Source organism: Pinus tabuliformis, chromosome 6, assembly GCF_031772625.1.
Source record: "Pinus tabuliformis cultivar Carrire ecotype Pingquan chromosome 6, CPIR1, whole genome shotgun sequence".
Lineage (NCBI taxonomy): Eukaryota > Viridiplantae > Streptophyta > Pinopsida > Pinales > Pinaceae > Pinus > Pinus tabuliformis.
In genome coordinates, this window is record NC_142292.1 from 1,007,169,639 (window position 1) to 1,007,182,577 (window position 12,939).

Here is a 12,939-nt window from a genome sequence, read left to right on the forward strand (position 1 = left end):
TCAATGCATCTAGTGCAAACAATCAAATAGGATCAGACATCACCATTTACACTAAAATCAATGCATTTTCTGCAAGCAATTAAATAGGATTAGAAATCATCTACATTGAAATCAATGCATCTAGTGCAAGCAATCAAATATTATGAGAAATCAACATCTACATTCAAATCAATGCATCTAGCACAAGCAATCAAATAAGATTAGAAATCACCATCTACAATGAAATCAATGCATTTAATGTAAGCAATCAAATAGGATTAGAAATCATCTACATTGAAATCAATGCATCTAGTGCAAGCAATCAAATATCACTAGAAATCAACATCTACACTAAACCAATGCATCTAGTGCACGCAGTCAAATAGGATTAGAAATCACCATCTACACTGAAATCCATGCATCTAGTGCAAGAAATATTCTTCCATCTCTCCCCCCTCCATCTATATCTATATCTCCCTCCATATCTCCTTCTTTGTCTCTCTATCTCACTCTCCCAAACACACATACTCTCTCACTCCATATCTATCAATCCTTCTGTCTCTCCCTCCCTCTCTCTCCCCCTCCATCTATATCTATATCTCCCTCCATATCTCCTTTTTTGTCTCTTTATCTCACCCCCTCCAAACACAAATGCTCTCTCACTCCATATCTATCAATCCGTATGTCCCTCCCTCCCTCTCTCCATCTATCTCTTCTTCCCTCTCTTCACCTTCCATCTATATCTCTATCCCCCTTTTTCTCTCTATATCACCCCCAAAACATACACTCTCTTTCTCCAATCTATCTATCTATCCCTCCCTCCTCCTCTCCCCCTCTCTCTCTTCCCTTCTCTCCCTCTCCCCTACTTCTATCTCTCTTCCGTCCTGATGTCCTCTCCCTCTCTCTCCATCTTCCTTTTCGCTCCCTCTCTCTCTCTCTCTCTCTACCACTATCTCTCTATTTCTTTCTTCATACCTCCCTCTCTCTCCCCCTCCAACTCCATCTCTCTTTCCCTTCCTCTCTCCACTCTTTGACATCCTCTCTCTCTTCCTTCCTCTCTCTCTCTCTCTCCACCCTCCAACTTTGTTACTATATCCCTCCCTCTCTCCTCCTCTCTCCTTCTCTCCCCCATTCTCTCCCTCTCTCCTTCTTTGTCTCTTTATCTCACCACCAAACATACACACTCTCTCTCCATCTCTCCCTTTTCACTCTCTCTCTCTCTCCACTTGTCACTCTATGTATTTCGTCTTCCCTCCCTCTCTCCCCCACCAACTCCATCTATCTATACCTTCATCTCTCCTCCTCTCTCACTCCCTCTCTCCTCCTCTATCTTATCCTTCCTCTCTCTCCCTTTCTCTCCTACCTCCCTCTCTTCCCCCCCATCACTCTCTCTCTCTCTCTCTTTTCCCTTCAATCCTCTCTCTTCCCCCATTACTTGCCTCCTCTCTCTCAATTCCCGTCTCTCGTCCTTCATCTCTCTCCCTTTCTCTCCTACCTCCCTCTCTCTTCCCCCATCACTCTCTCTCCCACACACACTCTCTTTTCCCTCCAATCCTCTCTCTCTCTTTCTTCCCTCTCTCTCTCTCTCTCTCCAACTATGCTACTATATCCCTCCCTCTCTCCTTCTCTCTCCTCCTCTCTCCTTCTCTTCATCTTTCCTTCTTTGTCTCTTTATCTCACCCCTAAACATACACTCTCTTTCTCTCCACTTCTCACTCTCTATGTCTTTCTTCTTCCCTCCCTCTTCCCCCCTCTAACTCCATCTCTCAATCCCTCTCTCTCAAATCCTCTCTCTCATCCTTCCTTTCTCCCCCTTCCTCTCCTACCTCCCTCTCTCTTCCCCCATATCTCTCTCTCTCTCTCTCTACCCTCCAATCCTCCCACTATCTTCCTCCCTCTCTTCCCCGTCCATCTTTGTGTCTCCCTCTCCCTCTCTTACCATTCTCTACCTCTCTCAATTCTCTCCCTCTCCCTCTCTCTTCATTCCTCCTCTCCCCTCTCCTCCAATTTATCTCCATCTCTCCCTTGTCACTCCCATATCTCTCCACCTCTATCACTTTGTCTTTGTTCTTTCCTCCCATATATATCAAGAGTTAATATATATTATAATATAACAAATTTAATATTGTATTAATCCAAAGTTATTAATGTTATAATATATTAATATGAATATTAGATTTAACAATAATAATATTTGTTTGCATGGTATTAATAATAATTTGACCCATGGTATTTGGCCCATATGCTTGGTATATAATTAGATGTTGATTTCTAATCCTATTTGATATATTTTTATTTATTTACCATACCTCTTTTATATTTATTTATTTACCATACCTCTTTTATAAATATGGTATTTGGCCCATGGTATTAATAATAATTTGTCCCATTGTATTTGGACCATAGGCTTCACCTAAATAAAACTTCTTTTTTGAGTTTTCCTAAATATAAAGAGGTTTATGGAGTAAATATAAAAATAAGTTTTATTTATTTCCCTTACCTCTAGTTTATTTATATTTTTATTTATTTACCATACCTCTGGTTTATTTATATTTTTATTTATTTACCATACCTCTTTTTTGAGTGTTGGTAGACCTCTTTATATTTTAAATTTATATTGTGTTTATAGATAATAATAATTAGATTGATTTTAAAATAGGGCCAACATTAGATTAAAAGTATTAAATGTTAAATGTTAAACATTATATGTTTACATGTTTATGTGAGATCTACCCCCATACTCGACTGTAGAGCGCTTCTCGGCACAATTAAATTGAAGATAAAAAAACTAAACATAGAAAGCATATTATCTCGAGAATGGGAGATCAAACTAATCAGATTGTAGGCCATGAAAGTAGTTTAGGACTAGGTAGACACTTCAATGGGCTCCGCAGGGGTGCTTGATGAGACAAGACCCTTACTAGATCCATAATAGCCTCCATATGTGCAAGTCTTAGGGCCATATCTTGATGCTCGAGGCCTAGGTCCTAATGCTCCAACTGTAGCTTTTCCAACTGCATTAAAATTTTGGCTTCATTAAGCTCTAACAACACTTTGTTGTGTAGGAGCTTGATGTTTTAGAATAGTTCAATAGTAAAAAGGTACTGGTTTTGGCATCCCGAGTGTGCCCCAAATCGAGGACCCATTATGCTACTAAAGTTAGTACCTTTGCATTTAAGAATTCATCTTTGTCTGCATTGAATTCCGTAGTTGCATTCTCAATTTCATGTTGAATTCCAACAAGAGTTTGTGTGTGATAATGCTTGGCTACACTATGGACATGAAGGCCAACCTAGGCGCTCCCTTGTACTATGTTGAAGGAGCCTCAACTAGTGCAGAGAGGGAGGTACGGGGAGTCTTGGGAGCTAATGAGTGCACTAGGTAGAGCTTCATGAGGGTAGTAGGCCACACTAAGTAGCAACAGGGAAGGGGAGAGTTAATAACGTCGTCTAAAGGGCGGTGGCAAGAGAAACAAACTCATGTCAGTGGAAATAGGGAGCTAGCATATGGAAGGTGAGCTACGAAGGCAAGACCAAAGAGAGCAGACTATACACACAAGACCATACTATGGCCACCCAACCTTAACAATGAACCAACGTTCAACATGACTATATAGAGCAGTGCAATTGAGGACACACAACCAAAATACCTGCTTAAAAATGCTTTGGAGGAATAAACCTTTGTTGGAGCATGGATTCGACCCATCTCCCCTAGTCCAATCAACACAAGTGTACCTCCCTTCAGGCACAAACCACCACTCATCTTGAAAACTCCAAGATAACATCTTTGTCACCCTGTGCATGCAAGCCCTATATTCGTCTAGGATAATGACATAGACCAAAGGATGGGCTTGTTAGGGGAGACTAGGTTAGAAGGACCCGGTCCTACCCCCCCGTGGAATATGAAAACATCAATTTGACAATGGAAATTAGTTACAAGGTTAGAGCAAGCATAGAGCAAGAGGATGAAACTAATCACAATTGGAATGACCGTGTTTGCACTTGCCTTAGACATCTCCTTATTTCCTTTGAAAAACTTTTGCCACTTGCCAATTTGCACCAATGAATATGATGTGATGTATGTCATGGCATGGCAGATCATGAGATTGAAGGGATAACCAAGCAGAGGGCAGGACAACCATGCCCCCAACCATCCCCATTCCCCCTCCCCTTTCAATTGAGCGGGGTGACGATGATGGATCCGTCCCCTCCCACACATTTCTTATGTTTGTTACCCCATCTGGGGCTTTATTTACGATTCAAATACAAAACTTTATAACATTACAATGAAACATTCATTAATCTATTATATTTGTAAAAAATATTCATTAACATACAATATAATTGAATAAAAAACACAAACACATAGTTTTTTAAAACAATGTTGTATCCATCTTAATTTTAAATTTATTAAATATTGAAAAAAAACCCCTTAAAAATTTTACAATTTTAAAAATATTTATATATAAAAAAAATTGATTACTCTCTATAACATAATAAATCCTAATATAAAATAAATTACAAAATGGCATAACTTTGATTTAGTTTAAATTACAAAATGACATAACTTTGATTACTAAATCAAGAATACATATTTTTATAAAATAAAATAATAAAAAATAATAAATTAATATAAAACAAAGATTTTATTAAAAAAATCATATATAAATTAAAAAAAGGAAAACATGTTAATATAAAACAAGAGTTTTTTTATAGAAACCAGGGCCTATAAAGCATGATACCATCTCATCAACCCAAGGACTTCATCTAAAGCTAGCTTCATTCCAAAAGCATCGGTACTTTTCTATTTTTCATACAAAATTTCGAAAATGGGCCCTCATCTAAAGCTAACTTCATTCCTAAGGCAACTTAAAAATTATTTTAGATAATTTTCATTTTAATATGAAATTTCAAAATTAAATAAATTTTAATTTTTAAAAAGAAAAATGAAAATTATTCATTAATCTAAAGATTATCCATTAAATACCCGATACATCAGATCGAATCAATCATCTCTAAAACTATCTCTTTTAAAACACCTAATCTTTAAACCCATAATCACTCCATAATCACTCGTGCAGGAAAAACGATCCAATAACCAATAAACCAGAATGGGTACAAAAATCTGTCTGTAGTTTGTGTAGACCATGAGACCCCAACAAAATAAAGAGGAAATAAAAATAACCGGAAGAGCTAGTGGGCATAGGTTCGGAACGTTCGGGTTCTGAAAGGCTATAAAATGGCTATCAGCTCAAGAATTTGAGCTGTGCAAGCTCTGAAAATCTCGGGTGTGTTTGAGGGGGTCGATAGGCGAAGCCGGAGGTCACGTGAATGGGGGGTGGCAATGGCCAGAAAGCCAAGATGGCCCGAGAGAGAAATCTGGAGAAGATGAAGTGCGCTAGAGGTATCTCCATCCCTTTCTCAAAACTGGTAATTCTCTGGCAAATATCGTAGGGTTTTCTTGTTATTCTTATGCAAATGACCAGGTGCCATGATTCAATTCTTTGCCTTTTTTGTCCCTTTTCGTTTTTTCTCTTTTGTATTTTTTCCCCTTCGGGATGGCAGTGGAATTGATTCTGGGAGTCGTTGGTAGTCGCTATTTCAATTCCAGTGGACACCCATGGTGTTCATGCTTAGCATCACCCTATTGTCAGATTTATTCTGTGAGTTCTCCTTCCTCTGTCCAGGGGATATGGGTCCATTTGTCCAGGGAGCCTGAATAACCGCGTTTCTTTTTCATTGAAGGCCTGAATTTCCCGCAGGTGAATAAGCTTTATTTGCGGGGAGATGATTTCAGGTGTTATTATGTGCTAGAAGAGCATATGTTCAATCAAAATTGCCTGTGCTTGCACCCAGTATCATCCCTTTGAAATTTATGTCACTAGGGGGGTAGATCATGCCGAGAATGGAACATTGTTGGCAGCCCAAAACTGTTCGCCTCATATCTCAACTGGTTCCAAGAATTCCATTTTAGCATAAATTTACATTGATAGGATAACCCGTTCGTTTTGTCTTGGGAGTTAGCTCATTTATCTGCCTGATAATGGTATCCTGTTTCCATCTCTGTGAGGCTTACATTTTATTATTAAATAGTTAGGTCTACGTTCCATTATTAGATAGTTTGTTCATTGTAAAATCTCTTGCTTAAGAATATGGAGTTGACTATATAATGTGTCTTGCACAGGTAGTCAACTTGAAACAAACAAGAAAGCGATGACCATTCAGGTGTGTTTCTTTTTGTTTCCCGAAGCTTTTGTATGAAGATTTTGATGGGATGTTGCCATGTTTTGTTTTTGATGTTATATATACTCTTAGATGAAGATGAAGTTAATCAGAGGGCAGATGGAATTAATCTTGTACACAATGAACTGATGAAGAGTTATATTAAGTTCTATTTCAGCTTTCATAACAGAAGACGAGTATGGTCGTTTTAATGGGTACAGTTTCGGAAAATCTTTTAGCCTGCATATTGGGGTTTTGATGAGTTTAAAGTGTGCTGTTTTACCTATTAAGGAAAATATTATAACCTCCATATTGGTTGTGGGGCGGGGGGGGGGTGGGGTTTGATAGAGTTTTAGACTCTGCAATTTTAGTTTATAAGGAAAATATTTTAACCTCCACATGATGATATGGATGAAATAGGATTAAGTCAATCTTGAGTAATGATTATTTGGAGAATTTTTTCCAATAATTATATCTATAGGAATGTAAATTTGTTAGAATTATAGAGGGAGTTTGCTATTTAAGGCTAGTCAAGAAGTTTGGAATGTTGGATAGCGAGAAATGTGATACCCCAGTGGATATGGTGTGAAACTCTAAAAGATAAAGTAGGTAAGTAGTAAGTGTGACGCTATACAAACAATTGGTTTGGGGCTTAATTTACTCAATTATTAATCGACTTGATATATGTCTATGCAAATGGAGTGGGCTCGAGATACTTGGTAGAAACTAAGGTCAGATTTGAAAACAACTACAATGACACTAAGATGTTAGGGAACAAGTTTGGAATGTTGGATAGCGAGAAATGTGATACCCCAGTGGATATGGTGTGAAACTCTAAAAGATAAAGTAGGTAAGTAGTAAGTGTGACGCTATACAAACGATTGGTTTGGGGCTTAATTTACTCAATTATTAATCGACTTGATATATGTCTATGCAAATGGAGTGGGCTCCAGATACTTGGTAGAAACTAAGGTCAGATTTGAAAACAACTACAATGACACTAAGATGTTAGGGAACATTAAGCCACAAATTTTGATTGGCTCAGATATGCAAATAATCAGAAATCTCCATCTGGTTTCGTTTTTCATGTTGTTTTGACATTGGTGGGTTGGAGCAGCAACAAGCAACATAATTCCTTTATCTTTGGCAGAGTGAGGGAGTGTGCTTGAGAAGACTACTTGATGACCTTAGTATAGCATTAAAGAAAAGCCTCTGAGAAAACACAAGTTTGAAAATTTTAGAATTATGTTTGACATGAGGGAGAATGATTTTCTACTTAAGGAGTGTTGGAAAATACCAACTCAGAGAGTGAAAAGTACAAGTGAATGTTGAGCACAACTCAGAGGCTAGTGTGAACTAGATGAGCACACTTTTAGCAACATAGAATTTAGCAGACAGTCCTATGTGTGCACAGATATGAAGGAGTCGGAGTGCACAAATAGTTGAGTGCGAATATGAGGAAACAACAACACGATGATGGTTGAGTGTTGATACATAGGTGCAGGGAAGTTGATGTGGCTAATTGTTATTTGTTTGGTATCTGATGCTAAGCTAGCACCGATATTTTGATTTTGTGAAGGAAATGTAAAGGTTCTGCTCAAGTTGATTGTTGTAAGAGTCTAACTTGATCGCCCACTAGTAAAAAACACACACGCCATTTTTTCAATTGATCAATATATTAGAGATGTGCATCGGACAAACCATGGACATGGTTAACATGGTTGGCTTTTCTGCAATTTAAAAGTTCATCTGGTTGTGTGTAATAATTTATGTGCATGATATGCTTATGATAATCTATATGACAGACCATTGAATGTTATAAAAATCATTGTAATGATACTTATTTCTCGATGATGAAGTTGCAGCCAGCTAAGTTAATAAGTGATGTAACTTTAATGTTTTGGCACTGAGTTGAAAATCAGTACGATCTTTTCATTGGCACTGCCCGCTACAATGCCTGCAGAGGAATAATAAATTGGGTGTGTTTATTGGAGTGCATAAGACATTGGTAAGCCTTTGCCCTCGAAAGCTCACTGTTGCCAGGTGTTGTAACACCAAAATTTCACATATGGTTCATTTTAAGGTTGCAATTGAGGCAAAGGGCTATTAGGTATGTGTCAACCTTTTAGATTTGGAAGGGAAGAAGATACGATTTTGGACTTGTTACCCCTCCCAGAAATACAGGGATTGGAGCTGGAGCAATGGGGTACCTATCTCTAATATACAAGAGATTTGCACGATAAGATGTTTGCCAAAGCTTCTATTGAAATCAAGCTTAATAGAAGGTGGAATCCTAATGATGACAAATACAAATGGCCTAGATCAATGCAAGCCATTTAGGGTGCTTGTATATCTATTTAATTGAGTCTCATTGCCTAGTTCAATTTGTACATGACACTCCCAACTAGAGGAAGGCCTCATAAAATGAGATTAACAGAGGGGATATGCAGTCGTAAGAATCCAGAAGAGGTTGGCCACGTTTTTCGATAGTGCAGGCGTGGACTTAGGTACTTTTCTTACAACTATGTTTATACCACAATGGTATTGGTGTGCTACAGTCTTCATTTTTTATGGCAAAGATATGTGCCAGAGTGCGTTAAGATTTGTCCAAAGAAATGGTAAAAATTGATAAATCCTTGATTCTGGATTTCAGTTATTCAAATGTTGAGCACATTTGATTGTCTTAATAAAAAAAGTTGTGATAAGCTGTATTTGGTTCCATGTCTCATGCATTTCCTCTACTTGCATGGTATGTTGGGGAAAGGCTGTTTTGATGCATTGGTGACAGCATGTTCTCTTTGAGCGGATGCCATCTTCATTTAAGTAATACACGTAATAGTTTTTCTGCAAAAAAAGTCTCTCTCTCTGCGCTTCCCTGTATCTAATGTCTACTGTTGTCCAGGAAATAATGATCTTTCTCATTATTTGCCATTTGATTTTTAAAATCAAATTATACTACTAGAATCAGGCAAGTCTTAAAATACTGAAATTATGTTCTGGAGACTTTATAACCATTTTTGACCCAATAATTTATATCTTAATTTCTCGACCTTGGGTGTTTTTAATTGTATTCTGCATTTGATCTGTTTAACAATATTCCTGTTTCTGTCACCTGGGGTTCAGGATATAGGCAAATTCTGCTGTATTTGCCCGTTTTATTTAATAATTTAAACTCTGTTTTTTTAGATATAGATGGAAAGATATTGATTTTAATTTTATTTTGCAGTGCAAGGTCTGTATGCAGACATTCATCTGTACTACAACAGAAGTGAAGTGCAGGGAGCATGCGGAAGCAAAGCATCCTAAAGCAGACATTTTTCAATGCTTTCCTCATCTCAAGAAATAATGAATAGCTTGTGATCTGGTTTTACCACATGTGGTACCTAATATATTTTGTAGACGGGTAAATGTATGTGCATTAAATTTGGGTAATCTACAAATGGGTAATCTATTGTAATTAAACAACTATTAAGCGTGTTGCTTAATGATAAATATTTGGAACTATATTTTATTGTTGAATGTCGCCAGTGGTGTTTTTGACCCTTATTTCTCTTGAAGAGGTTTCCATCAAATGAGTCGATATCTTGTGTAATCTACAAATGGGTAATCTCTTGTAAATAAACAACTATTAAGCGTGTTTCTTAATGATAAATATTTGGAACTATATTTTATTGTTGAATGTCGCAAGTGTTGTTTTTGACCCTTATTTCTCTTGAAGAGGTTTCCATCAAATGAGTCGATATCTTGGTATAGCATTGTCATTTGGTTATGGAGTTGAACCGGTGTTTCAATTCTTATGTTTGGTAGTGTCTACGCTCATAATAAGCCTCTAAAATGTTTGGTAGTGTCTAAGCTCATGATTAGCCTCTAAAATGTATTTCAAAGGCAGGCATGTTGATGAAAACATGTTACCATGTGAAGTTCTGTCATGTTGATCAAACAACAATTGGTCTGACATCAGATTTAAATGTCACGTGATTGCTTTAATCCATAGAATACGTTAATCAACTAAATAAATTACATCTGTTCACTGGCATTAGTGAACTTGATTTACAATTTTTTCCCTCTGAAACAGACTATCGGGAACACACAAGGAAAAATACTTTGGGTCACCTATCTCTACTTCATAGAGCATAAGGTCTTTCATTTTTCATTTTTACATACAATGTGGATCACAAAATTCTAACTTTTGTGTGCTGAGAGGCGCTGTCCAGCCCAGTGTGGTAGAGATGTTGTATCATAATGTAATGTAATGTAAACATTTTAACTTGGTCAAAATAAAAATAACAATAACATAATAATCAAAACAAAAATGATCCATGATGTTGATCCATGTTATTCATGTGGAATATTGCCTATTTAAAGGGGGAAATTAAACCAGCCTAGATCCATCTTAACTCTGGATCTACCAAGCGCGGAGAGGGATCAAATCCCTTACATGCAAACCTCTCTTAGAGTGAACAGAGATTTGATCCCTCTTGTTGGAAGCAGACATTCTACTTCAAGGTGAATTAATGCTTTAAGTAGCTCCTTTTCCCAGCTTTTAGGCAATTTGCTTTGCCCTGCAATACCTTGAAGTTCAGACAGTTATTATTTGACCTCTGAACATAATTAAAATCTTTATGTGCTGCTCGAGTAATACAATCTTAAGTAGCAAATGGCATTAGTCTTTGATCGAGTACAAAAGAGGCATTTCTCTCAGCTCTACCTTTTTTCCCTGGGCTATAAACCGCAGGACAACTCATTGATAATGAAACACAGAGTAACGGATAGAGGAGGCATGGTTCTCTTGCTTTGGTTGAAGTGTTATGTCCGTTGAAACCCGAGGATAAATAACAAACAAAGTCTGACATGTCCGAACCTTGTCTGGCATTGAAAATTTTTATGGGGATGTTTGAAGGTTTGCTTCTTTTCTTCCTCCTATGTATTTGAGCTTTAGATTTACACGATCGAAATAAATGTGTATTTTAAAGCTTAGTAGCAAGAACCTGGCACTGAATGCTTTGAACTTAGATTGGTAATTTCTTTTAATGACTGATAAAGAAATGGGAAGAAAAATGTTATTTGATGTCATCAACGAAGGATGTTACAAGTTAGATCTGCTTCAAACCGCCACTAAAAAATGCCATTTTTATCAAGCCTTAGTCGATGTCTTGGCCATGCATATAGGTTGAATAAGATATGCTTTAAACCTGTGTAAAACCGCCATGTTTATCAAGTCTTAATAGCTGTATTTGCCATGCATTTAAGTTGATATTTTATTTTGAGTGTGATGCCTATATTTGAAAGATTGCTGGCTTATTGGGTCTTTGGAAGTTTTTTATTTATTTTAAACAGATATGTTGTATTAAGTTAAGGCTGTGGTCGAATGGTCCAGCAAGATAATGCAAAGCATTAAGAGGCTCGCAGTGAAAATTGCTGAACAACTTCTAAAAATATCAACTCTATTTTCTACTGTAGCCACTAGATTGAAGGTTCCAGTTCTACTACTATCTGGCATGTGTATAGCTGTATAAAATAACAACTTTCCAGGACATTACATAATTACAAAACTAGGAATGATCCTGCTCATTGTGGGCTTCCAAATTGTTACTGGACTTGGTTGACTGAATAACAGAGTATTGTTTCACAGCTTGAGATGACAGTTGTGTAACTGTATTGTCCTCCTTATTCATCAGGATGACCACTTGAAGTGAATCAACTGAAAGGAAAGGGTGAGTCATTTGTTGATTCCCCTTATTAACAAACTCTCTCCAGTTCCATCTTTTCGATCTGAAAATGGATATCATTTATTTGCCTTTTGCATTCTCTGAGCTTCCAATGCATTCCTCCTCTCCCAAACGTTCTTCCAATGCTCCCATTTTCTGTATACTGCAGAGAGTAGTGTCGAGCATCTTCAATATGCCTCTTGCATCTCTGAATCCCTCTGCATAGCTCCAGGTTCTCGCAGAAAGTGCAATGGTTTGAATGGGCATGGGGTTTTGGCATTTATTCCTATTCGGCTTTGCTGCAAATTGCTTGGATCTAAGGCTGTCACAAGGCAAAATCCCCTACATAGCTTCCCTAGAAATAACCTGGACTTCCAAAGGGACACCCCCCTGCCCACAACACTGGAAGGAAGCGATCTCCAGATGGTTCGTCTAACCCATCCTCGCAAGGTATATAAACTTTGCCTCCATCGTATGGAATTGGATAAAGGGGGATTAAAGACTCAATTAATCGGTATCTCATTCCAAATAAATGGTCCAATTGTCTAACGTGAAAGAATTATCTTTCTTTCTTAAGTAAACTAGTAATTGCCTTTGGATATGCTTGCCACTTGTAAATATTGCTTGTGTGCCTTCACCTTGATTTAATGGATGACGTGTATTTCATTGGAGATGTTGTGATTTGAGGCTCCCCCCATTTATTCGAGGAGTCCCTGGAGGCAAGCTAACTCGTTCGTTTGCGCTTGTCAGAGAGTTCTTGGAGGCAAGCCGACCCTTCAGTTTGCGTACTGGTCAGCTGAAGAGTTGTGGTGCTCTTAAACTTGATAATATTCACAATGAGCATAACTCTGCCATCTCTGATCACTAATCTACGTGCTTGTCCGCTGAAGAGTTGTGGTGCCTCCAGACTTCATATTGTTTATAATGAGTAAAATTCTTTCCCAGTTGTGATGATTAATCCTCAATCACTAAGAATTGACAAACTTCTCTCTGCTTTAGGAGCGTTAGCTCTCGCAGCAATGCTAATGCCT

The 12,939-nt window shown here is 37.6% G+C and overlaps 1 protein-coding gene across 1 annotated transcript; it reads left to right on the forward strand.

Annotated features, from left to right (window-relative positions):
* The first annotated feature begins 5,041 nt into the window (after nucleotides 1-5,041).
* LOC149262405 (uncharacterized protein At2g23090-like) lies at nucleotides 5,042-9,719 on the forward strand. Its single transcript, XM_089424405.1, has 3 exons — nucleotides 5,042-5,382; nucleotides 6,163-6,203; nucleotides 9,427-9,719. Exons 1-3 carry the CDS (start codon nucleotides 5,310-5,312, stop codon nucleotides 9,544-9,546), a joined length of 234 nt encoding a protein of 77 aa, XP_089280531.1. The 5' UTR covers nucleotides 5,042-5,309; the 3' UTR covers nucleotides 9,547-9,719.
* The last annotated feature ends 3,220 nt before the right edge of the window (nucleotides 9,720-12,939 follow it).

Excerpts from the sequence above, each read along its gene's own strand:
- LOC149262405 (XM_089424405.1), top strand. The coding sequence starts at position 5,310 with ATGGGGGGTGGCAATGGCCAGAAAGCCAAGATGGCCCGAGAGAGAAAT. Across the intron at positions 5,383-6,162 it reads GAAGATGAAGTGCGCTAGAG|GTAGTCAACTTGAAACAAAC; the intron begins GTATCTCCATCC and ends TGTCTTGCACAG. Across the intron at positions 6,204-9,426 it reads AGAAAGCGATGACCATTCAG|TGCAAGGTCTGTATGCAGAC; the intron begins GTGTGTTTCTTT and ends TTTATTTTGCAG.